The sequence below is a fragment of the Pantherophis guttatus genome, chromosome 2, assembly GCF_059756535.1.
Source record: "Pantherophis guttatus breed Tessera chromosome 2, ASM5975653v1, whole genome shotgun sequence".
In the NCBI taxonomy this organism is placed as follows: Eukaryota; Metazoa; Chordata; class Lepidosauria; order Squamata; family Colubridae; genus Pantherophis; species Pantherophis guttatus.
Window position 1 is genome coordinate 209,845,630 of NC_142064.1, and position 25,924 is coordinate 209,871,553.

The following is a 25,924-nucleotide window of genomic DNA, read 5'->3' on the forward strand; positions in this document are numbered from 1 at the left end:
AAGCACTGAGGAGTTAAGACAGTGACGAACAGTTGCCACCGTGGTGGTCACAGAAGCATGGGAAAAGATTAATAACATGGGATCTTCTCTGCAAAGAGAAGAAAAGCAAAGACCTGGGCAACAGGACAGAGGAGACACTAAGTTCCTGTTCAGATAGTGAGCAATGACTGGCCAATCATTCTCTGAATCGGACAAATAGGGCAAGCCCTAGTGGGGTAAGGACCAAGTAGGTCTAGTGCTCCTTCGTAACGTCTAGACAAGCTGGGGAATTCTTTGTAGTTGGGGAATTTGGAGAGTTGAAGTCCACACATCCTAAAGTTGCCAAGTTTGAAAAAACCCTGCTCTCAACTAATAAAAACAGTATTTTTATTGTGTCCTGATGGGTAAATGGATTGTTAACAGACCAAAAAAAAAAAGCAAGCTCTGATTATCTTGGATACTTTTTTCAAGTGGATTCAGAAGAGAAGGAAAATGGAAAGGCTGCTTATTTAATAGAATCCTTATACTTACAAGATCTGAGGCTGTAATGGGAATGTCACTGCTATACAAACACACGTGTGTATATGTCTGAAAGAGAATGAGACAGTGACTGTGTGCCCACAAAGCATCTTTCCTGCTATGGTCTCTGGTCAAAGCGGCTGAGGATTTTCACATTATTTTAAGAGGAACTCTGGGAAGGTCCACAGTAAGTAGTAGCACGTAACTAACCTTGGATTGAGCTCAGAAACCAAAACAGAGTAAATCTCATTTATACTAAGATAAGAGACCATCAGGAAACCCCAAACTCTAGATTAGATTAGACAGGATGTTTCTTTTTTTTAATCATCCAGGAAGAAGACAATACAAATCATTCTGTATTGCCACCAACAAAACTGCATAGACATGTTCATGTAGTGATTAGGAGTTGAGTTCAATTTGATTTCAAGTCTCAGAACCTAAATGACCCTGTAGAGTACACCATTCACTTCTTGCAGAAACTGAAGCTGAAACCCAGGGTCAACATACTCCAGCCACTTGGGGCATCATTTACAGATGGGTTGAGGCTCTGGCAGAAACCATTCATGTGGTTTAAAGGCTGTCAGAGATCTCTAGTTCCAGAAGCAACTTCTGAAAGCAATCAAGCTTCAAATGTGCAAGTCTGGCTTGTATACACTGTACATAACTAGATCACTGCCAAACTATGCTTGTATTCTGCCTATTCTGTCTGGACAAACTGGAAGCTCTGAGGCAGGGGTGAAATCTACTTACCTTCCTTACCGGTTCGGAAGCACACGCACCGCCCGCCCGTGCACACCTTCTGTGCATGCGCAGAAGGTAAAAAAACATTACTTCCTGGTTAAAACCAGGAAGTAATGACACCCGGGTGGCGATCGCTACCGAATCGCCGAACCACGGGGAAAAATTGCTACCGGATCGGCCAATCCGGTCCGATTTGGGAGCATTTCACCCCTGCTCTCAGGCCTCGGACTGCATGCAGCTCAGAGGCATTACCTGTTCCAACCAGTTTCCGTGTACAGGTAGTCCTCGACTTACAACAGTTCGCTTAGTGACTGTTCAAAGTTACAACGGCACTGAAAAAAGTGGCTTATGACCATTGCAGTCTCCCCATGGTCACATGATTTATATTCCGATGCTTGACAACTGCTTCACATTTATGACAGTTGCAGTGTCCCGGAGTCATGTGATCCCCTTTGGCAGCCTTCTGACAAGCGAAATCAGTGGGAAAGCCAGATTCACTTAACAACCGGGTTACTAATTTAAGAACTGCAGTGATCCGCTTAACAAATGTGGCGAGAAAAGTCGTAAAATGGGTCAAAAACTCACTTAACAGATTTTTCACTTAGCAACATAAATCTTGGGCTCAATTGTGGCCATAAGTTCACACCTACCTGTAATTAACCCAACCTCTTAACTAAAGTGTCTTTTTTTGTTAAACATTTACTTTCAGATGTAAAGTGGTGTCAACTTTTATTCTAGATGACAAACAACTGAGATCAGTTATTTAGGAAATGCAGCTTCAATTCATTCCGTTTACACATATTGGACTGCTTATTTACATTTGTATGCTCTGATGACATTTTACTGGTGCAACAGTGGGCCACTTGGCTGTTAGGTACAAGATGCAGCAAGTAAGGGAATGAGACTGGAGGTGCTGTCTACATTTCAAAAAAGCAGCTGCAGCAGGGCAGGAACACTTCCCACCCCCAACTTCCTCAAAGATAGGCTCAGATCATCCATTCTCCCAAAAGGCTGTAAACATTTACAAGCCTAGAAATTTGAGAGAAGGTGGGCTTATTCATCCATTCCCCCTCCTCACAGTTTACTCACAAGCATCCACACCAGCATTCCAGGTATCTGGTGAGCTACACCCTGGTGTTTTTAGGAACAGGCAGATGTCTATAGGCAGCTTCACCCCACTTAGGTCCTTAGCCTACAAAAGTATGAGCGTGTATGAGAGAAAGGGAAGAATACCACAAACAGACAAGGAAGTAGGAAGTGATTACAGGCAAGCGAGACAGCTATCAGTCAACTGCCAGGGCTACAAACTACAGCAAAGAGCCCACTTCCTGGCTGGAGTTTGGCTTAGAGATTGACCTAGAGCAGGGCTGTCAAACTCCCAGCCCACGGGCCGGATGCATCACGTGCTGGCCACGCCCACACCCGGTTTAGCGAAGGGGAGGAAAGTCCCGATATGTCACGTGACGACATGAGTTTGATACCCCCGTCACTTAGAACTTGATGGAAACCAAAAGAGGAATAATGACATTGACGTAGCACCTAATCCCAACCAGTCCAATAACTTTTGGAGGGAGGCAAAGGTATATGTCACTTTAACGATTAAGGACTGAGTAATAAAGATCTATTGTTGTGATTACATCAATTTGCAAGGCTTAGAAGGAAGGAGTTAGCCCAGAGCAACATCCTGTTGCTAGGGAAGGTGTGTGCCACAATAAAGAGTTTCTGTACAGTTATCTGCTACACTGTGGTGCATCAGTTCTTGAAAAAGAAAGAACCTTCACTGTAAGATTGGATCTTCAAGTCTTCCAAGGCAGCTTCTTCCCTAGCTACTTTTCTTGAATTTTTAGTAAGATTGGAGTGCCAGTGCTCCTTCAAATATTGAACTAATATTTCCAATTTTTGTAAAAATCTGTCAGCCTGGCTGAGGGTAAGTCTTCAGGATTTGTTGCTCCCTAGAAGTCAGTGGCTTCTAAACTTGAGTTCCATCTTGAAGACAGCAGCCATAGACTATATATATAGGAAAGGTTAAGTGGTAATGACTAAATCATGAATCAATGGTTCTTATCCAATGTGTGCTATGCAAAGGAATGGTGCTGGAGAACTTTAGATCATCCAATACCTGTATTATTATTATTACTATTATTGTCATTGTGGACACTGAGTTCCAATAGCAAAATAGCAGGAGCATCATAAGTTCAAGATCTTGCCAGGCTTCATTCTTCCAGAGATGTGAAATTATAGACTATATAGCACTGAGATACTTATTTTCCAGATATTTGTCTTTTCTCCTTTAAAGGTATTGCTTTAGTGGCCATTTTCTGGCAGAGGATATCGAAAAAATTATGTGAAGCACTGCGGTTTAGGATTAGGTATTAAGAGTTTTGGATTTGGGGGATCAATATTCAACAGTTCCTGTGAGGAAAAAAAATTAGGAATAATGCAATATGCAACAATGTGGGCTCTTACAAGAGAGGCCTGTGAGTCTACTACCAAAAAATTGCACTGGATGACCCTTCACCCCAAGTCTTTGTATAATAAAAAGAAGATAAATTACCTTGGTTCAGTTTCTATTTCCCTTCTTTGCATCTCTTGGTATGTTATCTAGCCTCAAAATAGAACTTGCCTCTGTAACTAGTTTATAAATTGCACAAAACAAAAGAAAACCAAAAATATGAATTTGTTTCTTTAAACATCTGCACCTGTGAATGATTTACATGCACCATTTTATGCATCTTGCAGCTGAAGTTAAATAGATTGATGCTTTTATTTTTAAAATGGGAATGCTTTATCAGCATTCACATCCCAAGTTTTTCAGCTCAGCCAGAACTGAAGCCCTAACATTTGAAGAATGCTGGATGGTCTTCTGAAGTTGAACACTTTGAAATACAGGTGGCAGAAAGCAGTTAAGATAAGTGGCTTCATATATTCAAAAGATAACTGACTACAATAATGCAAGAGACACCAAGACCTGTTTCATCTGAGGATTGAAGACGGTTTTTGATAACTGATCCTCATATATTAAAAAAAAGATTATGCTTTGGGAAGTATTCTTTGATTTTATTGTTAATAAACCTGTATCTCCAATAGCACCTTTGGTTCCCAGTTCGCTTTAACTTTGTACTTTCCCACAAATGGTGATAAACAAGTTAGGATTCAGACTATTTGCATCCAGCAAATAGTTTATTTGCTAAACCAGCCAAGTTTTGACTGGTTTAACTATTAAAGGCATCATGCCATAGCATATTCCATCTTTCTTTGGCTTAAACAATCGGACTCCCCAAATGTTTGATGGAACCCAAAGTTCAACAACTGTACACTGGATGAGGAAGGTTTATAAAATGTGAACGAGGAGCAAAATGAGGAGAAGGCTTTCTGAAACTGACAGGAAAGTTTGCAATTAGTTCTTACCATTTAAAATTGTAAAATGTAATTGTGTCACCAAGATAAGGCAGCTTGCAAGTAGAATTGCATGTTCTTTGTATATCCATAGCAACCTTCCCCAATGCAATGCCCTCTGGAACTTTTCCACCTGGCAGGGCTAATATTTTTGTACTAAAGTGGGCTCATCAATTTGTTCTCATTTTTCTCTCCCAGGAAGCAATGGAAACAGAAAAAGATCCCAACTCATTTTTGCTTGTTGTGGCCTACTGGGATCAGAATGTCTTTCTCACTTTTAGGGTAAAAATAAAGCAGTGTATCGATTTCCAGATGCTGTTGCACAACAATCCCTATTGACCATGCTGTTTAGGACTGAGGGGATTAGAATTTCTAGAGAGGTACTTGTTGCCCCTCTGGTAGTACCACTAAGGCATAGGGCAGGGATGTCAAACTCGCGGGCCGGATGCGTCATGCACTGGCCATGCCCACCCCCAGTTTAGGGAAGGGGGGAAAAAGTCATGATATGTCACGTGACAACAATGTGACACTGCAAGTTTGATACCCCTGGCATGGGGGAAAGGAAGGAAGTGCTTTTCTGCTTAGCTTGTGACATTCTGCTGCATGTCAAGGTTTTCAATGTTATGAAAAGACAATTATGCCCCAGACAAAACAATTGTGTCCTCTTTCTGAGTTAACGTTGGTAGGATCGAGCAAAATGAAGGGGCGGATGTCCAATAAAATTCTTGATTTCACATAAATACTTTAATAACATCTCAAATACAAGAACATATTGTCACAGTTATCCGAGTACATGTTAGAAAGGGCTATTGCATTAGAATACTGTGGTAGAAGAACCCTGACAAAATCTCTGCATTCCTCTCTTAGTCATCAGCGATACAACACAATCAGAGAGGCTGCACCACAGAATGAAGTCTGCTGAGCAAAGGGAACAGCCCTTTCTCTACTCATATTCATTCATACGGACTTACTGAATCATACAGAAATAATCCTTGGTTCAAAAGTGCAAGTTTGTACCAAATACTTAGTAAATTCATCATTCAGCCTCTATGATTTAAAGTGTCTGAGAACTGAAGGATTTCCATTAATGGCACTTCATTGAACATCTTGCTGCATTTACAAAAACATATTTTCCAGTCTTGTTTTTTTTTTTTTTTTTTTTTGCATATTTTGCATTGCTAATGATAACAATTGAAAGAGAGAGACAATGCTGCCACTGAGAAACAGAAACCAGAAGGAAATAAACCTGATATTATTTAGCAGGGGCAGCATTGCAAAGTACAGTGCAGCTTTTGGCAATCTGGAGCACATCAATTATTTTGGGGCAGAAACTCCCACAATTTCCAGGGAGTCGTATATTCCACCGTATCTGACAGCTGTAAGTTTAGAGATGGCTGGCAAGAGAGCTTCTAAAGAATTGGCTTAGCTATTGCCTGTAAAGAAACTGGCCAAAAGTTTCATGTGCAATATCAGCAATCAACTAACTGGAATGCAAACTAAAAGGTCTCAAAATGGCAGGATCTAGTGCAGGTATGCGTGATGGACCAGCAACTGCACTGTGGTCAGTGGAGCAAAATTACGGCTGCCCAAAATAAGGATTGCTCCTTTGATATACTTTTTTTTACCAGAAGCTTCTCTAGAACAGTGTTGAGGAACCACAATCTCCTCAGACATTTAGATTGACATACTCATCAGCCCAAGCCAATGGCCAGGGACAAAGGGAACTAGAATCCACTAATGCCTAGAAGTTCACAATTTCCCCAGGCATTTTCTGCTGAATTGCACAAAGACTGAGTTCTGGCTTATTGATTTGCGTTGTGGAAACTGAATTCATGTCAATTGAGGATCGTAGATTCATCTGGGCTCTTTGTAGTCATTTGAATTTTTTTTTAAAGAATAAACAGTAGTGGGACAAAAGAAATTGTTACTTATATCTGTGCAATTGCTCTTAAAGAACTCATTTTGACTAAGGAAGGTTTTATCACAACCTCCTCCTTATGGGTGATCACTATCTTTCAAGGGGAGGAGACCTGGGAGAGGAGGAGGAGCTAACTTGGTTATGAGCAGGGTTGAAATGCTTCCAGTTTGGACCGGATCACCTGATCCGGTAGCGATGGCAGCAGGTGGTTTGGAGAACCGGTAGCAAAAATCCCTGCACGCCCCCACCCCATGCCCAGCTGAGCAGCGCAATCATCAGAGGCATTTTTTTTTTACTTTTAAAAGCATTTTTTCTACAACCTCTTCAGCCCCGAAAAAATGCTTTTAAAAGTAAAAAAAAAAAGCCTCTGATGATCGTGTGGCTCAACTGGGATCATCAGAGGCTTTTAAAAGCATTTTTTCTACAACCTCCTGGGCCGAAGAGGTTGTAAAAAAGATGCTTTTAAAAGCCTCTGACGATCCCAGCTGAGTTGCCAGATCATCAGAGGCTTTTAAAAGCATTTTTTTCTACAACCTCTTCAGCCGAAGAGGTTGTAGAAAAAATGCTTTTAAAAGAAAAAAAAAAGTTGGCCACACCCACCCAGTCACATTACCCACCACCACCAAGCCACACCCACAGAACCGGTAGTAACAAATTTTACATTTCACCACTGGTTAAGAGGTATATTTTTGTGGAGTTAATCACTGTATTAACATAGACATCCACATGTACGGTATAATAAACGTCTACAGAATTGCTCTGTGGTTGCAGAGAAAATAACTTCTGTCAAAATGCATGCACAGAAAAAAAAAATTAGGTGACAGGACAGTGATAGCATTGATATATAGAGATACCCGCACCACATATATCATGCCATTAACGCATTGATGTCACAGCCTAAAGTTATGCATGCATCATACAGATCTGGTCTTGTGTGATTTACAGTTTCCCACACAATTCAAGGAAGAGCTGGATTGAGAAACATTTTTAAAATGTTCCTTTTGAAAAGAGATGGCAGATAGTTTACTATCTTGAGAACACTAAAAAGAACAGCCAGCAAAACACACAAGAGACACACAGACATATTGTATCACCGCATGAAATCCCATTTGTACTTAATCTGCACTTTCTTCTGCCTTGATTAACAGCGGACAAATGTAAGCATTCTGCCAGGGGGTTGTGGTTGGGTTCCAAAATCTGTTGGAAAGGGTGTGAGTGCCCACAAACACTCTTCTTCATACTGTTTTTCATTTACCTCTTGTAGCTGGAACCCATTATTGTGGCCTGCTATCCTTACTGATTTTTCACCAGGTGGTTTCTTTTAGCAACTGCCAAAGCAAATGGCTTTATATCACGCATATAACCCCTACCCGGGCTCTGAAAGACAAGACACTCCAAAGCATCCGTGATCCAATTCTTTGCAAGGAGGGGAAGGGGGAATGAGCTCCCCCCCTTCTCCTTTTCACTGAAACTACAATAGATAAACATGCATAGATATTTAACATTAGTTTTCACAGCAGGAATGGTTAACAGGAGGGGAAGTTGACTTGCTAGATCTGAAATTTTGTATTTTTCTTTGTACACTGAACACATAATTAGGCTGTAACTGTTCACCCAGCTTTCCAATTTTTCATCAGGAATTATTTTCTCTACAGTGATTTCTTGTGTGCCCTAGCTTTCTTTTTATTGATTTGTTGTAGCCCTTTATTGTAATGGCTCTTTTGTTTGCTTTTCTGGACAAAGCAATAGAAAGATAGGATAGAAATCCAATGTAAACATAAATATAAGAGGCAGCTTCAGAAACAGGCAGAGTCGCCATCATGCCACAAAGCAAAATATAACACAGAGGCTGGCTGCTCTTGCAGATTTCTGAGGATCTATGCCATCACTGGGGTTTAGATAAATGTAAATAAAACTTGTTCCCAACTGTTTTCGCTAATCCATAAACAAAAAACAAAGCTTTTTTTTTAACAAGGGCCTTTGCTTAGCACAGGCCTCTTGGCATCTGTGCAATTATCATTTGCTAGCCTTTCTTCCTTGCACCCAATTCCCAACTCTCCCTTCCTCCCATTTCCAAACTGGAACAAAACAAAATCCAAATTCTGTGCCCAAATCTCTTGTAAATGGTACGCTGCCCAGAGTCTCTTGTTGAACTGGGCAGCTACTGAACTCAAATAAATAAATTAAATAAATAAATATTCATTTTTAGTGACGGAAAGAAAATAAATTAGCTTAATAAATAAGTAACTCAGCACTCTACCCAGCTGCAAATGGGATAAGCAAAATGGTCTTAACCATAGGGATGGTATCCCAGTTTATCTAATAAACAAATAAGCTAGGTAGGCAGATGCATTTTTCCTTTAAATTGTAAAATAAGTGTGTTATCTCCATTTAGAACTGCTCTTCTTGTCAAGATTAAAAAGTGTTGAGACTTTCCCATGGATTTCAAATGAGTTATTAGCCCATTCAATATGGAGATGTGGGGATTTCTGATTATTCAATATATGCAAGAACGTGCATATATAACACTATTTTTCCAAATATGACTTCATTTCTTTTTTTTTTCTTTTTTTTCATTTCATTTCAGCCAATGCTGACTGGAGTGAATCATCTCAGGATTGACAAGTTAGTTTCATTGTTCTTATTTCTAAGATTCTTCCCCTATAATAAGAATTAGTGTTAGAAGAGGTGATCCTTATACCCTGTGAAGCTTACCTGCCTCCGTAAGACACAGAGGTTACTATTAGCAGTGCCTTTATTCCAGGTTATCCCTCCTCAAAGAACCAGCTAGTAGAACACCTTACATTGTAGAAATCTAATGGAAAGACAACAGCTAACTCTTATGATTATACTGAAGGGCAGCTTTTACTGCACCAGAGAACATGAGATGGGATGACATGATATATGTTGACAACTTCATACATTCCAGGTTCCTAGGAGTTAAACCAACAGGATATTTTGGGTCTACTGCATAGTATGGCCTAGCTGAATCTGCAGTCTCAAACTCTAGATACCTTTGTCAATATCTCAGGGAAGGAAGGCCTTAGGAATTGATGCTATTATTTCCAAAGCCTGTTACTATATTCATTCCAATCATTGTATCTATAAATAACCTCTCATCTTCTATCATACATTACTTGGTACCTGCAACATTGCCAATCAAACTCTGCAGCATGGGGCAGTTTCTTGGCAACAGGAGCACTGGCAGTCTTGGTTCTTGGCCTCTTTCCCCCAGCGAGAATTGATAATCACTACCCACAGTAGCTTGCTAACTGGCTGGTGTCATCTTCCTGTATTCTTCATGCACTGATGGCATTCGCAACATCTGTGAACACAAGACGACTGGGTCTCTGGAGAACGCCTTGGTTTGCCTACAACAAGAGCAACAAAAAAAGAAAAAACGGGGAGGGAGAGAAAAACAGATTTGCAAGAAATGCATTAATATTTCATTTTCATACGATTCTCCCAAGATTGCCAAGTATTGCACATTAATAAACATACCACTACTGGATTGAAAGAAATAAAACATGGGAATAAAAGTCCTGTTGACGAAAATATATGCTATATTTTTATAAAGATGCATTTTAGCATTCTGTAAGTACAGATATTTTTCAAATTATGAGCACTTGTTCAATTACAGCGACTGTTCAATTACAGCAATGCTAAATAAGAAGGATTTACACAGGTCTGCTCTGTAGTACCTGCCCACAGCATTCACCCATCCACCCACCTGCATTCCGTAGCACCTTCCCACGGCAACCACCCACCCAGCTACCCACACTCTAACTCCTCCCTGCAACATCCGCCTGTCCTACTACTCATCCCCCCATTTATTAATTCTCACCTGCTGGCCTGCTCGTCTGGGATTGCTGCTTCTTCCCACATTGTGATCATGTGAGGTCCTTGCTTAATGATCCTCATAGTCCTGGGATTATGATGGCAACTGGGATTGCCAGGATTGTCATCGCCAAACAATGTGGTCATGTGATGTCACACTTTACAACCACATCACTTAGATAGTATCCCAATTGCCATTGTAACCCAAGGACCCCCTGTAGTAATAAAAAAACAACCTGCAACTCATCTTTCATACCTTTAGCAAGAAGGAATCATACTAACAAATGTTAAGGAGCTATTGATAACTGTTAAATTTCATATATTTATACGAATCAGTAACTGAGGGTTTTCTGTAAATAAAGCTCTAAATGTTTTGGAGCTTTAGAACAAAGGATAAGGAAGGGAAATAAAGAGAGAGAGCAAGAATGTTACATAGAGATTTCCAGAAGAAGGCCTATTTACATTATAGTATGACTCTCCATAGAGGTCCCAGAATCTGGTAACACTGACATCTGTATTATTTATTATATATTTATATATTATAATAAACTATTGTCTATTTCCTAATGAGGTGCAGCTCTGTTTTCTTATCTCCATTCTTCTTTTAGAAGTGGCCTAGAGGTGGAGCTCTTGCCTCACAATCAGGAGGTTGTGAGTTCCATCCTAGGTAGAGGCAGATGTAGGATCTCCTGCTTGGGCAGGGAGTTGGACTAGATGACCTGCAAGGTCCCTTCCAACTTTGTTAATCTGTTACCAATAGGAACAGGACTCAATCCCTTTATATCACAACAGCATTTCACAAGAAATAACAGGGAGCAGTTGTTTTTGACTCCAAGGCTACTCAAGGCAAAGTTTTGTTCCAAAGTGTAGTCCTCCAATATTTGCTCTTTGGAACCACTGAGGAATCTATGGCAGTCCAGATGTTGCAAACCTTCAACTCTTAGCATCTCATAGCTTGGTCACACCAGAGAGGTCTCCTGGAAGTTGGAGTTCAGCAACATCTGGATGTTCATCAAACATGTTCTAATGGAAATTAATTGAGCTTCTGTCTTTCTGTTACTGCCTTCCCATTTCTGCCAGAAATCTTCCCAGGATATCCACTCTTGAAAGTATAATTGTTGTGTGTAATGAGTAGGACATTTCCAATTTCTTCTGCTCTCAGAAAAATATATCTACTGAATGAAAGAAGTTCCTTGAAACATAAACATTTCAAGGTTTGTAGGTGTGAGATCAATTATTTAGATTATATTACTATATTTCATATTTTAATTGAGAAAAGAAACCTAATTCTAAAACTGGCAATATGAGAATAGCTATAGCTTCAAGTCCAGGAGAGAAAATCTCACCATCATCTAGCCTACAAGTATCCTCTCAAACTAGTCTTCCAGGTGTATAGGTTTTCAATTCTCATAATTTCAGCCTACTGGGAACGGCTCAATGCTCATACAGGCAGAGAGATTTATGAAAGCTGAAATTCAACATATCTGATAATACAATATTGCAACATTTTTTTCAGGCCGAGGGCCACACTTGTTCTTTAAATAGTTCTTCAGGGGCTGATTTGAAAAGTGAATGGAAGGAAGGGTCGGGAAAAAAAAACTAGAATTTAATTTGATTTGTATTTGAACAATTACAATCAAATATCTGGCTACTCTCCAGTCACGTGTTTACTAATTGTTTCTTTCTATCATATTATAAATTACAATTTCATCATAAATAAAATCTTATTAAGACCGTACCTGGAATGCAGCATCCAGTTTTGGTCATCACATTAAAAAAAGATGGAAAAAGAGCAACTAAGATGATTAAAATCCTGGAGACTAAAACATATGAAGAACAGATGCAGTATTCAGAATATCTAGTCTAGAGAAAAAAAGGACTAGGGGTGACTTGATAGCAGTATTCCAGTATTTGAGGGGCTGCCACGAACAGGGGTCAACTTATTTTTCAAAGCACCAGAAGGCACAACAAGAAACAATGGATGGAAACTAATCAAGGAGAGAAGCAACCTGGAATTAAGGAGAAACTTCCTAACAGTGAAAACAATTAACTAGTGGAACAGCTTGTCTTTAGAAGTTGTGGGTGCTTCATCACCAGAGGTTTTTAAGAAGAAACTGGGCAGTCACTTGTCTCAAATTGTATAGGGTCTCCCGCTTGAGCAGGGGGTAGACTAGAAGACCTCCAAGGTCCCTTCCAGCTCTATTCCAATTGATTTTGGCAGTATTTGGGGTCACACATAAATCTCCGGATTTGAGAGTAGGAGAAATTGCCTTAGAGGTTTCATTGATGGGGAGAAAAATGTATTACCTTGCTTTGGGCAGCCTGAACAGAAGCAGCATCTCTGCCATGCTCCAGCAGTTCTTGCTCTAGCTCATCTTGTTCTTCTGCAGGATCAAAATTGTACATGGGCATGAGCTGGTGTCGTAACTTTTCCAGTCTACTCAGGAAATAGAGAGAGAGAGACAGAGAGTTCCACTACATGAAGCATCAAACCAAGAGAAAATTTAAACTTTCCAGGTTTCACTCAGTTTTTATTTTATTTTTTTATTAATTTGATTTATATGCCGCCCTTCTCCGGAGACTCAGGGCGGCTTACAATGCGTTAAGCAATAGCCTTCATACTTTTGTATATTTATACAAAGTCAGCTTATTGCCCCCACAAACTGGGTCCTCAATTTACCTACCTTAGAAAGGATGGAAGGCTGAGTCAACCTTGAGCCTGGTGAGATTCGAACTTATAGTAATTGCAGACAGCTGGTGTTAATCACAATGCTATCAGTCTGCTGAGCCACCAGGCCCATGTAACTATTTAGGAACCAAATCTCCTGAGCAAAGATCCTATATCATATGCATATATCAATGCATTGTTACTTTTAAAGTTGGGAAGAGAAAAACAGTTTCCGCTGTTTCAAATGTGAAGATTTTGGAGGGAGCTTTCTGCAAAACAAACACTAGCAAGAGACAAAGAAACTGCTTAACTCATATGTACAGAACACTTACCGTTTCCTCTTCCGAATATACAAAACCTAGGGGGGAAAAAATTAGAAAAACATTAGTGTCGTAAGCAATTTTTCAGGGGGACCTTCGCACTGAATAATTGTAATGTGTACTTGAAAAGGGAAAAGTTGTGCAGTTGTTAAGGGGTTAGACCAGCTTTGGATCTCACATGCCCTTCAGGGGTGAAATTCAGCCGGTTCTATCTGGCTCAGGCGAACCGGTTGCGGTGGCGGCTGCGGGAGGCTCCGCCCACCCATGCGGACGTCATGACGTCGCTTTTTTGCGATGATTTTAAGCCTCTGTGCACATGCAGAAGGCTTTGCAGGCACATTTGCGAACCGGTAGGGAAGGTAAGTGAATTTTACCCCTGACGCCCTTAGCCATGGCAGCTCACGCGGTGACTTTGAGTCTATCATTGTCTCTCAGCACAATGCACCTCAGAAGGTTGTTGTGGGGGGAAAGTAAGAGGAAGAAGGACTATGTATGTTGCTTTTTGCTCTTGAACAGAAAGAAAGAATATAAAAGTAACAAATACATGTGCACAAATTTATGAAACAAGCAATAAGAGTTGGGAAAACACATGAATTGATTTATTAGATTTATATTAGCCTTCCTGTACTACAGCAACTTTGTAAAGTAGGATGGGCTGAGAAAGAATGATTGGCCGAAGTCGCCCAGTGGGTTTCTGGGACTAGAACTTGGGTCTTACCCACATTTAATACATCTGGCTCGCTTTAATGCAATTAGTTTGGGGTGTAATCACGTATGGTGGACTTGCATACTGGGAAGAATGTTGCTGTCACCCAGTTCTTATTCTTAATGAGAGTGAAGGAATTATTTGGAATCTTAGCATAAGTATATTCTACCGAACAGCTAAAATCATTTAATATAATTTTACTGCCTTTCTGATTAGGCTTTCTCACAACAGTTACAAGATAAAATTATAACAATCTAAAACAACAGATGAAAACAGCTGTACTGAATCACTGGCACCTACAAATTAAGACTGTAAAATGAATCAAACCAGAGGGACACAATCCAGCATAACCTTTCTTAAAATGGAGCCACTGCAAGAAAGTCTGCCTCTTTTCACAGATTTTACTGACAAGGATATGAGCAGGGACCACCTAATCAATCCCGAGTAGGAGAATACAAATGAAAGCAAGTCTTTAAATGATCTGTACATCTGTTTACAGATATATCTGTTTATCTAAATCAGGGGTCCCCAACCCATGAGCCCCCAACCCACTATTGGACCATGAACCGTTCGGAATCGGGCCACAGAAGCGGCAGATGAACATGCACAGGCGCCACCCCCACTTGCATAAGCGGTGGACAAGTGTGTGCACACATGCTCCATTTGTGTGAGCGGCATGCATGCCCGCTGCTTCCCCCGTGCGCTCATTTGCCAGCTGCTTATGTGGAACCACCCCAGGGGTGAAATGCTCCCAGTTTGGACTGGATTGCCTGATCCGGTAGTGAGGGCGGTGGGTGGTTCGGAGAACCGGTAGCAAAAATCCCTGCCACCCCCCCATGCCCAGCTGAGCCGCGCGATCATCAGAGGCTATTTTTTTTATTTCTAAAAGCATTGTTTCTACAATCTCTTCAGCCAAAAAAATGCTTTTAATAGTAAAAAAAAAAAAGCCTCTGATGATCGCGCAGCTCAGCTGGGATCGTCAGAGGCTTTTAAATGCATTTTTTCTATAACCTCTCTGGCCGAAGAGGTTGTAGAAAAAAATGCCTTTAAAAGCCTCTGACGATCCCAGCTGAGTTGCCTGATCGTCAGAGGCTTTTAAAAGAAAAAAAAGCCTCTGACAATCAGGCAACTCAGCTGGGATTGTCAGAGGCTTTTAAAAGCATTTTTTTGACAACCTCTTGGGCCGAAGAGGTTGTAGAAAAAATGGTTTTAAAAGTTAAAAAAAAAAGATGGCCACGCCCACTCAGTCACATTACCCACCACCACCAAGTCATGCCCACAGAACCGGTAGTAACAAATTTTACATTTCACCACTGAACCACCCCCTCTCCTCCCCCTGCCAGTCTACAAAACTAGAAAGCTTGGGGAACTGATCTAAATCATGTATTAGTTTAACAATTGTTGCAAAGGGACTACAATTCTTTTTTAAAGAAAGGACCGGATTCCTTCTACAGGAATGTTTTTGCAGCCTTAAACTCAAGAGGTTAAGCTCAATTGGCACAAAATTTGGTAGTTACATTCCCAAACATAGTCCCAAGTCTTACCACTGCTACCGCCAACCCGATAACAGTAATGATGCCAAAGGACAAGAGCATGGTCTCCATGATTGGGCCATTGCTGACCACATCTGGAATTTTGGTGCTGATAAAGCTGCTGGGTTCAGGTGTCATTGCAACAGTTTCTGATCCGGTCTCATCAACAGTTGTCCCATGGTCTGTCTCAGGCCTGGTAGTGCCACTGAGGTACAGATTGCTTACAGTGGGTGTTCTGTAATTCATCTTGAACCAGAGTGCTTTATTCCTTTTTCGTGTTTGTTTGAATGATGGTTTCACCCACAATGTTCTTCTTTTTCAGTTATGAACTCATCATTTCTCTTCTTCTGTCAAGATGGGAAAGTTTTTTTTTCCGCTTATTACCTTTAATGGCTCTTCTGAAATGAAGTTCTTGTTGACTAATGCCTAAGCATAGAAAGAGAGATAGAAAAGGGATAATTTGCCTCCGAAATTATCTCGCACTGAACAGTAAACATTTATTTATCTACACCACAGATGCAAACCTCAAGCCTAAAGTCAAACGTATTTACGCATGACCAAGATGAAAAGTCAGCTGAGGACTTCCTAGTTCATAACCTCAATACTGACAATATAATTCCATTCGTCTGTTCAAAAGTCCTGCTGCATTGATCTTTTCCATCCTCTTTTACTGGACTAATGGAAGCTCTCCTCTCTCTAAATAAATTGTATTTGAGGGTCCAATTTAATGCCAGTATTTGCACTAAGATTACAAAGTCATGATCTTGTGCTTAACCAATAAATACAGAATAGAATACAGAATAACAGAGTTGGAAGTGACCTTAGAGGTCTTCTAGTCCAACCCCCTGCTTAGGCAGGAAACCCTATATCATTTCAGGCAGATGTTTGTCCAATCTCTTCTTTAAAACTTCCAGTGTTGAAGCATTCACAACTTCAGGAGGCAAGTTGTTCCGCTGATTAATTGTTCTAACTGTTGGGAAATTTCTTCTTAGTTCTAGGTTGCTTGTCTCCTTGATTAGTTTCCACCCATTGCTTCTTGTCCTGCCTTCAAGCGCTTTGGAGAATAGGTTGACTCCCTATTCTCCCTATCTAGGAAACCCCTAGATATTAAAACACTGCTATGACATTTCCAATGTCCTACTTTATTATTAATTATATTTATATCTCGTTCTTCCTCCAAGATGTTTAGGGGAACATAGCATCCGCATTCCTGAATTTTAATTTGACCACTCAGTGAAGCAAAAAGAAAGAAAACTGCTCTAAGGTCTGTTGGGATTGTTGACGGGTGGGGATTCCAAGTTTCAAATTATCAAAGGGAATCAGAGAAGAGACAGTAAAGAAATAAAGAGATCTATTATTGATATATGTCTTTTCTTCTGTAACCGAGAACAGATCATTTTTTAGGAATACTATACAGACTGTGAAAATAACTTGGAGAGACAGGAGGCAGAATGGGAACTAGACAATAGATAGGCAACACCTAAGAGGCAGATGAGCCCACAGAATGAAGGGGAAACTCAGAAGGGATTCTTCCTAGTTTCTTGGATGGTAAAAGCAAGGGGAGGGAAGAGATGTATTTTCAAAATTGCAAGATTCTACTACTGTAACTTATAATAAAGGTAGTGTTAGTACTCATGATTGGTGCTTCTTGTCTGGTATAAGGGCTGACATATGCTGTGTATTTCTTTGGGTTGGAGTTAAATGAAGCTCTGAAGACTTTTAATATTTCCATTATGTCCTATCAGTGCATTTACAATTACTCAAACCAAGCCAATCATCCACCAAGGAAGATATTTAACCTGTTAGGATTATCTGTATTTATAAGGTTGCTAAAGTTTACAGGATATGACCGGGTTATCACAAAAGTATCATCTGTGTAGGTTGGAGTGTAATTAGAATCAGGGAAAACAAAACGAAGGACGTGTAACTGGATTTATTTATTTATTACATTATTCTATTGCTCTATTGCAGATTCTGTTTCCTATTGGATTTTTAATAGATTTTAATTTTATTTTTATCTATTAATGCTATCAATATAGACAACGATAATAATCCAGAGAGTCCAAATGACCACTTAAGATACCATCCGCTACAAGTTTTTTTCCTTGGCAAATTTAAATGCCATTTTATTGTCAGGGTGATTAACTGGGGGTATCTATATGGTTTAAAATGCTCAATGTATTTTTCATGTAAATATATTTTTTAAAATAAGAAAAAGGTACTCATGCAAAGGAGGGGTTTTAAGGATCAAGACAGCAAAAGCAAGTTGAACAACGTAACATGCTGAGTGTGTTTCTTATCTACACAATGCAAAACTACTTTCTTTGACTTGCTCTATGAGGATCACCTGAAAAGCAGTTATAAAATACAGGATGATGAGAAAAATGCAGTAAGGAGAAAGTAAGTGTTAGTGATGCACTTTGTAACTTGATACATGGCTATCTTAAAGGGCAGTCCTTACAAATTTTACAGTTTGACTGATTATTTATTTATTCAATTTCTATAGCCACCTATTCCAGTCAATGACTCTGGACAGCTTACAATTTCTTACCTTTCACTTTTTCCAGCTTTATAGATTTCTCAAGAAAACTAGGTTTTCACATATTGTGTCCAAAATAGGATAATATATATGACTTTGGTCATTTGAGCCTTAAGCAAGAATTCCAGGTTGATTTATCCAATGATCCATTTGTTGTTGTTTTCTTGATTGTCTATGGTATTCTCAAGAGTCCTCTCCAAACACCAAAGTTCAAAAACATTAATCCTATTCTTATTATTCAAAGTTTAGCATCCATAGACTCACAGGGAAAACCACTGCCTGTATAATTCTAATCTTTGTGGGGATAAACACATCACAGCATCTGAATATCTTTTCCAAGGCTACTACCCTTCTCAGTGCTGGCTATGATAATTTCTTAACTGCTTGATTAATTCAATGTTATCTGTTGTCATTAGTTTGATCTTCTTTATTCATATTTCACATTTTCACATTTCACATTTTCTTTCTGTACTATGGTTTCCTATCCTGTGTATTAATTTCTCATGAGGACAATGAAATGTTCTGGATTTCCCATTTCCCAAAATCAGTTTGACATGATTGACACAACTGAGGGACTTTCTAGGAAGCTCATGCTACCTTCTCTTTTGTATTTTTTGTGCATCAAGAATAAGTTTCTTGCTCTTCAGCCTTTTCTAAAACCAGCTTGAGAATCTAGAATTTCCCTTTCCATATAAGATTCTAATGCTTACTGAACGATCTAAGCATAATTTTGCCAGCATGTGATGATATTATGGATGATGTCGTAGCCTTGGTTACATTCTATATTTATTTCTTCATATTTATTATCTAAACATTTTCATTCCCATGTTGTCACTGCAGCTGTTAAGCACGCTGATATATTCATATTCACAGAACTTTCAACCATGACCGCAACATCTCTTCTCACAAAAGTCAGTGCTAGTTCAAACCCTTCATCCACTGTACAGATATGGTTAGAGTGTCTTAGCCTTATAAGCACTGCCTTTGGTCTGCCTGAAGATTCACAAAACTAACTCAGCTTAGGCACTTTAATCTTAAAAAAGCGGTAAACTGTAAAACAAAAGGCAATTTGGGCAATTTGTCTGAACTAGTTTTTCCCAACATGCAATCCCTCTGTGGCTCAAACAAACACGCCAAAAACTGATCATGACCAAGTTTATACCTTACTTTCTCTTGCTAGTCAGATCAGTTTTGCTGCAGGCAGGCTGGGTAAGAATAATTAAAAAGAACAGTCCAGTCTAATTCCTAAAGCGTTGCTGAACATCAGGACCCTTTTGGCTGCTTAGTCAGGCCCCGTTCAGACTTTCCACCCAAGGAAAAAGAATGTTCCTTATTGTAATTGCCTGCAGAGGGGAGTAGTCTGACCTGAAGTAAATCTAGCATGTCTCTTCTTTCCCAGGGCTGTGATTTGACAGGGCAGGAGGAAAAGAAAGAAACTTGGAGTAGACAGCTGGAGGGGGGGGGGAACAGCCCCAGAGCAAAATGCAGGGGATTGCCCTCCCTTTATTGTTTACAATGACAGATGCTCCCTATGGCCTGTTCTGTTCCCATCCATGCCCTCAATTCCTTGCTGGGTGTACCTTGCCTATCACCAGCTCAGCCAGGGACATCAGTACCTACTGAGATCATGCCTAGGCGAAGAGGAATTATGCCCTGCTCTTATCCCAGGGGTACATCTCAGATCGGGAAAATACCCCCAGGGCAAGATCGCTGCCACACGGGGAAGAGAGTAACCAACCCTTCTACCCACGGGATTCATCCCTTCGTTGTTTTTGGAGGCTTCGGAAAGAGAGAGCCTGCCTGAGACTCGCTTCCCGCCTATAACTTAAGGCGTGACACCGACTCCTAGGTCAAGCGAGGAGGCTGGGTTGTGCGGTGTCCCGGGGAGTGGAAGACTCTGGCCCGGCCCTCTTTGACTAAAGCAGGCTTTCAATGGCCGTCCGAAGGGACAGCAGTATAATCGGATTGTTTTGCTGGAGGCTGGGCTGCCTGGGGGTGTCTACCGCTTTGCTGCAATTCGGATTACCTGCATCGGAGAGGAATGAATAGCTGCCGGGGTGCTGGCACGGCCTGAGGTGCCATTGTGCTTTCCAAGATGCTACAAGCAGCCTCCACCCCGTTTCTGCCGCTGCCCCTCTTAATCCCCTGCTTTGATCTCGCCTTTCCCCGGGATTGGCTAACACAGGACGGCGCTTTGGTTAAGGATTGGGCCGGTTGGCATGTCACTCAAAAAAAAAGAGAGGCGGATGGCTGCTTGCAAGAGCCCAAGTCCGGGAATGCAAAGTGAGATTTTACGTGGTCCAGGCTGGCTCTCAGCCGAAGGAGCGTCGCGCGTTCGGCCAGAGGGAAAGTGGTACCTTAGGAATGATTGCGGGTCACTTCCCGAGGATTCCCTTCCCGTGCCTCCTTTGTTGGAATGAACCCACCATCCTGCACGGAAAGACGATGATTTTTACTACCTTTTGGAAATCGGGCATCTATATTTATGTTCAAAGTGTGGGATATAGATGTACTTAATAAAACCGCTCGCGTAATGGACGCGGGGAAAGCATTTCTGCTCCCTTAACCCACCTCCCACCCTCCCCACTCCTCCGATTTGAAACCGGCAAATACTTCATAAAGAAATCACGATGAAGTTTCCGTTCGGCGCTATAATAAAAGTCATTTAAAATGGTTTAAATTAAAACAAGGTAATCCTAGTCCACGGATAAGCCTAAACAGGGCTTAAAACACGATATCTGATCAAGCCATGGATTGAGTCTACTATGCATATTTCCAAGCCATGATTTGCTTATTTATTTACTAAGTCTGCGCTACTATTAATGTTCTCATCGTTCCCACCACCCATCTCCTTCCACTTATGACTGTATGACTGTAATTGTGTCGCTTGTATCCTTACGATTTATATTGATATTGTTTCCTGATTGCTTATTTGTACCCCTATGACTATCATTAAGGGTTGTACCTTATGATTCTTGATGAACGTATCTTTTCTTTTATGTACACTGAGAGCATATGCACCAAGACAAATTCCTTGTGTGTCTGTCCAATCACACTTGACCAATAAAATATTCTATTCTATTCTATGTTTTGCTACCTAAAACGCTGGATCACATGTAGCTATAGCGTGCTTATTAACAACTATTTACCGGGGGGGGGGGGTGTTTGTGGTTGGTTTTAGTTTGCTCTGAACCCAGCCAAACAAATTACAGAATAATTTAGAGTGGGATAAATGAATATTTGACTTAGAATAACTTTATTGTACACTTTAAATGTACACTAATCGGTATGCATTAAAATGATATTTCGTTGCATACATAGGGCCGCTTGCGTACTGTATTTCTGCCAAGAAAATCACCGATGAAGCCTACAAACAAGACTCAAACTCGATTCAAAGGTGGCATCAGTTTTCCTGAACTCCTTTAGAAGAATTACCTCCAGTTTCCACGCGGCGTCTCCCTTGTCTCGTTCAACGCGCTCCGAAAAAAAGGGAGAAGGGCATTTTGGAAGGTGGAGCTTTGGCTCCCTAGGAACCTCGCTTCAATGGCGCTGTTGGCAAGCCGAGCTGAAGCGTTTGTCGCTCGCACCGGAAGAGTTGTTCCCTCTCGAGCATCTGATCTCCACCGTCCGACGAAGGCTGGCAGTTTTCCCTTTTGACAGGTAAAAGCTGAAAGTCTCTGTCGTGCCCATCCTCGTACCTCAAAGAAAACGCATATGGAGTTTCCCACCCACCCCCTTTTCGTTCCTTATATGAAGTCTTTTTTTTTTAATCGCATTAGAAAGGCGTCCGTGTTTGATTTCGTATACGTACACTTTGTACAGTTGTATTGTGTACTTGCAAGTACTGTGCGAAGGCCAGCAAGTTTGCAAAATGTGGATGGGTTCGTAGAAAAGATTCAAAAAGTTTACGACAAAAGATAAAGTGGATTCAGATTAAGGTTGTATAATTGTAGCTCCCGTTGTAATGTCTATGCAGATTCTCAATCCTCTAGATCAGGGGTCTCCAACCTTGGTCACTTTAAGCCTGGAGGACTTCAACTCCCAGAATGCCCCAGCCAGCTTTGCTGGCTGGGGAATTCTGGGAGTTGAAGTCCTCCAGGCTTAAAGTGGCCAAGGTTGGAGACCCCTGATCTAGATCATGGTTGTCCCAAAGGTGTTTTTTCAAGAGGCAGCTGGACTTTCTGGTTTTTCGTTGAAGCGAAACGTCTTCAAAGAAAAACCAGAAAGTCCAGTTGCCTCTTGAAAAAGCAACTGTGGGACATCCGGTTGTAATAAGCAACTTATTTAACAGATTTTATAAGTTCCATGCAAATCAATGAGGATAAAGGATAAGTAATTTTTTTTTTAATGGAACAAATGAGCTGCTCTTTAAGAATGAGGCAAATACAAGGGAGGAGCTTCCTTTTTCGTCTGGTGAATCTGGTCAAACCCTGTTCAGCTAGGAGACTCAATTTTGTTAAAGTATAATGTGGCTTCTTGGATATTATGTGAATCTAGCTATTATGATTCAGAAATAATGCTTAGTGTGTGGTGCAAAAGCTCTGATTTTTGCTTATGCAGCCCTCTATGATTAAACAAATAATAGCCTTGTGTGATGACCGTGAAGATTCCTCAGGTGCTCAGTTCAGCAGTGTACTACAATATATGCAGCATAAAGTATTTGGAAGTTTTTATGCACAGAGGCCAGACAGGGTAGCAAATCTTTTTATCTCATTGGATTCAAAAAAGATACTCTGCCAAGGTTCAAAAGCATTTGCTAGAGCTGATCATGCTTGATTTTATTTCACCATAATTATCTGATAGAATTAAAATATTATGATGTTAAAATGGGATGGGGGGGTTGAACCATTTAGAAGTTATATAATGTACAGGTTACAAATAATACAAATACAAATTATAACAAAACAACAAAAAAGTTTGCCTAAGTGTATTGAGAAGGAACAATTGACAGTCACTTCATATAATATATAATGTGTCTATGTGCGAGAAGTTGTGTCTATGTATGAAATTATTTGAAACGTGAAGGGGACTTTAATGTGCTGTATTCAGTGAAAGCAACTTTGCCACCTGAGTGGTGCACATTGAGAAGAACATGGCTAGAGATACAGTTGTAAAAAAAAAATCCCATGTTAATATAATATATAATACTGTAATGGTCTATTTTTTTTCTGTGAAAAGTAAACCTGTTTTGAATTTGAGAAGATTTATTTGTTTATCTCTCCATCTCTTAGTGTTCTACTAGGACAAGATGGCATTTGAATCTGACACTGATGTTCTTCTCTACAAAAACGATGTGTTCAGAATATTAGGACAAGATGGCATTTGAATCTGACACTTATGTTCTTCTCTACAAAAACGATGTGTTCAGAATATTATGCCATGGTGATGTATACTGTTACACCAGACTACTGACAGAGGTCCTGCAATAGTCCTGCAAAGGCGAATCAGTGCTTATACCTAAAAACTGATATTTTTCTGAAGCAATGACACCTTTCAGCAATGTTTTTTACAGGAAGATTTTGTGTCTGTTCTCTTACCATGGATATTTTAGAATGCATCGAATGGAAGATACTCGTCTAAATGCCTGGCACAGACATCTGAGAAATTACTCCTATTATAAAGCCAATGTGATCTCAGCTGTTGATGCAGTCAAGTATTGGCAAGGCGTGTTTGAGGCAAACAATATCCCAGAAGCACAGACATCTTCTGAATATATTGTTTCTCATGTCCTAGGAGCAAAAACAGTTAAGTGCTATGGGTGAAATTAGAGCTATAGTACAAGATCTGTAAAACTACAGATCAACATTAAATGCAGTAACCGAAATATATTTTTTTATATTTTTCTGTATCTCTGCTACACTGGGGTGATTGTCCAAATATTTTCAGCCCAGAACTGGATGATCTAATATAATATGTGTATGTCTGTACCGAGCATCTAAATGTATCTCTCAGGATCAATCTTACATGTGCTTTGGCACATAACAAAACTCCCTAAGAGATAAATAGCACTTCTTGCAGGCAAATTGTAACTTGGGCATGCTTCCAAAGAATTGTGCTGGTCAAAGTACATGGAATTCTTTGCTGTTTGCAATGGCATTGGCTTTTAATATATCTTTTTCTTGATTATTAAGTACAGCAGATGTATATGTGTCTTCATTTGCCATAGAATATAATGGCTAAGCTCCTACTCCTGCTTCATAACTAGAAATTAGATTTAATCAGCAGTTAGAAGAACATGCTCATACATCATCACTCATCTCATTATTCCCTTTGGGAGTAAGTAATATGCAGAATGCCAAGAAGGAATAAATAGTTGGATAATGAAATTACAGTGAAGGCATGTGGTAAGAAAAGAAAACAGCTGAAGCTAGTTTACACCAACATCATTCACTTCAACCTTCCCTACCTTTCTGTCTATTCAAATCATCGTCTCCATCATGTCGATGTACCATGTTCCACATTTCCCCCCCTACATTTATAGCTTTCTCAGTTATATATTCTTTACCTGCAGCTTTATCATCCTTGGCATTATTAAAGTGTTTATTACTTCCTTTTCTTCTAATTTAGATACTAACATATTTTTTTCTTGAGTACTAACATTTTTAGCATTGTCACCAGCTATGGTAAATAGAGATTTTCATAAAAAGGATTTTTTAGTAATTAGAAAAAGTGTAAACAACCTTATTTATTTTATTTATTAATCAAATTTCTATACCGCCCTACTCCCGAAGGAGATTAAGGAGCCTTAATCCTACCTGTGTCACAAGTAGCATAGCATATATAAACTGCAATTCTTCTTAAAAGGTGTTCAGATTAAAAACTGCCTAAGAAACCGTCAAAAATAGTCACTTTATAGGAAAACAGAATAACAGAGTTGGAAGGCACCTTGGAGGTCTTCTAGTCCAACCCCCTGCTTAGGCAGGAAATCCTACACCGGGACAAGATAGACAATATAAATCTTTAACAAATAAAAATAAATAACCTACATGCAGTTTTATATAGTTAATAAATTTCATTTCACTGATGCTTGTATCACTGAATGTGTTCAAGCAGAGGCTGAACAGCCATCTTTTAGAGCTTTTGAATTGGATTCCTGCACTGAGCAGAAATTTGGATATGATGGCTTAAATAATGCTTTCCAACTCTGTGATTTTATCATTTCCCACTGTATATGTTTGTTAATACGGATATTTAGCATTAATTATATTGCTTTGTCTCAGAGTATGGTATACTAAATAATGAATTTTAGTTGCAGGACGGTAAATACTGATTTAGGTTTTTGGGGGGGGAAATGTTGGCATTTGTAAAATATGACCAAAAATATTTCATTTGGAAGAGGATTGATGAAAGACAGAAATTAAGAGTGTTGAATTAGGAAATACAGAAGAGTAAAGTAATTAAAGTACTCACCTATTTTTCTTAACTGTAGATGGTCCGATACCATCAGTGTTTATAATTAATTCAATGAAAGTTAGCCTTTATGAGCTATTCTGGTTAAAGGAAATGATAAAGCAATTTGTTAGTGGAGCCATTTATGCAGACATTGAATTTCCTTTAATTGGATGCTGGAGAGGCATCTGTCAAATACACTTTTAATTTAGATTCCTGTATTAAACAGTCAGTTGGACTTGAGCATTGCCAGACAAGTACAGTAGCCTGAGAAATGTATCCTCTTTTACATTTCAGTAAATCAGCCTTCTCATTGCCAGCTTTGAACCTCTTTTTTTGCCAGTGGTTACCTAAAAGGGAAATTACACTTGTATACTACT

At 39.9% G+C, this 25,924-nt stretch overlaps 2 protein-coding genes across 4 annotated transcripts in view; one reads left to right on the plus strand and one right to left on the minus strand.

Annotated features, from left to right (window-relative positions):
- Positions 1-20,396, minus strand: part of C2H3orf18 (chromosome 2 C3orf18 homolog) — a 38,335-nt gene extending 17,939 nt beyond the window's left edge. Inside the window, exons 1-5 of one of the 2 annotated variants that reach the window (XR_009621634.2) lie at positions 20,182-20,396; positions 15,629-16,042; positions 13,391-13,416; positions 12,698-12,827; positions 9,698-9,924 (exon numbers count right to left, since the gene is read on the minus strand). Coding sequence is in view for 1 of the 2 variants with exons in the window: in XM_034440314.3 (XP_034296205.1) it covers positions 9,853-9,924; positions 12,698-12,827; positions 13,391-13,416; positions 15,629-15,862 (462 nt within the window). In the remaining variant the exon portion in view is untranslated. Of the gene's footprint in view, positions 1-5,357; positions 9,925-12,697; positions 12,828-13,390; positions 13,417-15,628; positions 16,043-20,181 lie in introns of those variants that run through there. The other variant, XM_034440314.3, reaches the window with a different exon arrangement.
- Positions 20,397-21,595: 1,199 nt separating this feature from the next.
- Positions 21,596-25,924, plus strand: part of HEMK1 (HemK methyltransferase 1, mitochondrial release factors N(5)-glutamine) — a 54,170-nt gene continuing 49,841 nt past the window's right edge. Inside the window, exons 1-2 of one of the 2 annotated variants that reach the window (XM_087887698.1) lie at positions 21,596-21,815; positions 23,387-23,819. In XM_087887698.1, the coding sequence (XP_087743824.1) occupies positions 23,639-23,819 (181 nt within the window). In that variant the 5' untranslated portion in view covers positions 21,596-21,815; positions 23,387-23,638. Of the gene's footprint in view, positions 21,816-23,386; positions 23,900-25,924 lie in introns of both variants that reach the window. The other variant, XM_034440305.3, reaches the window with a different exon arrangement.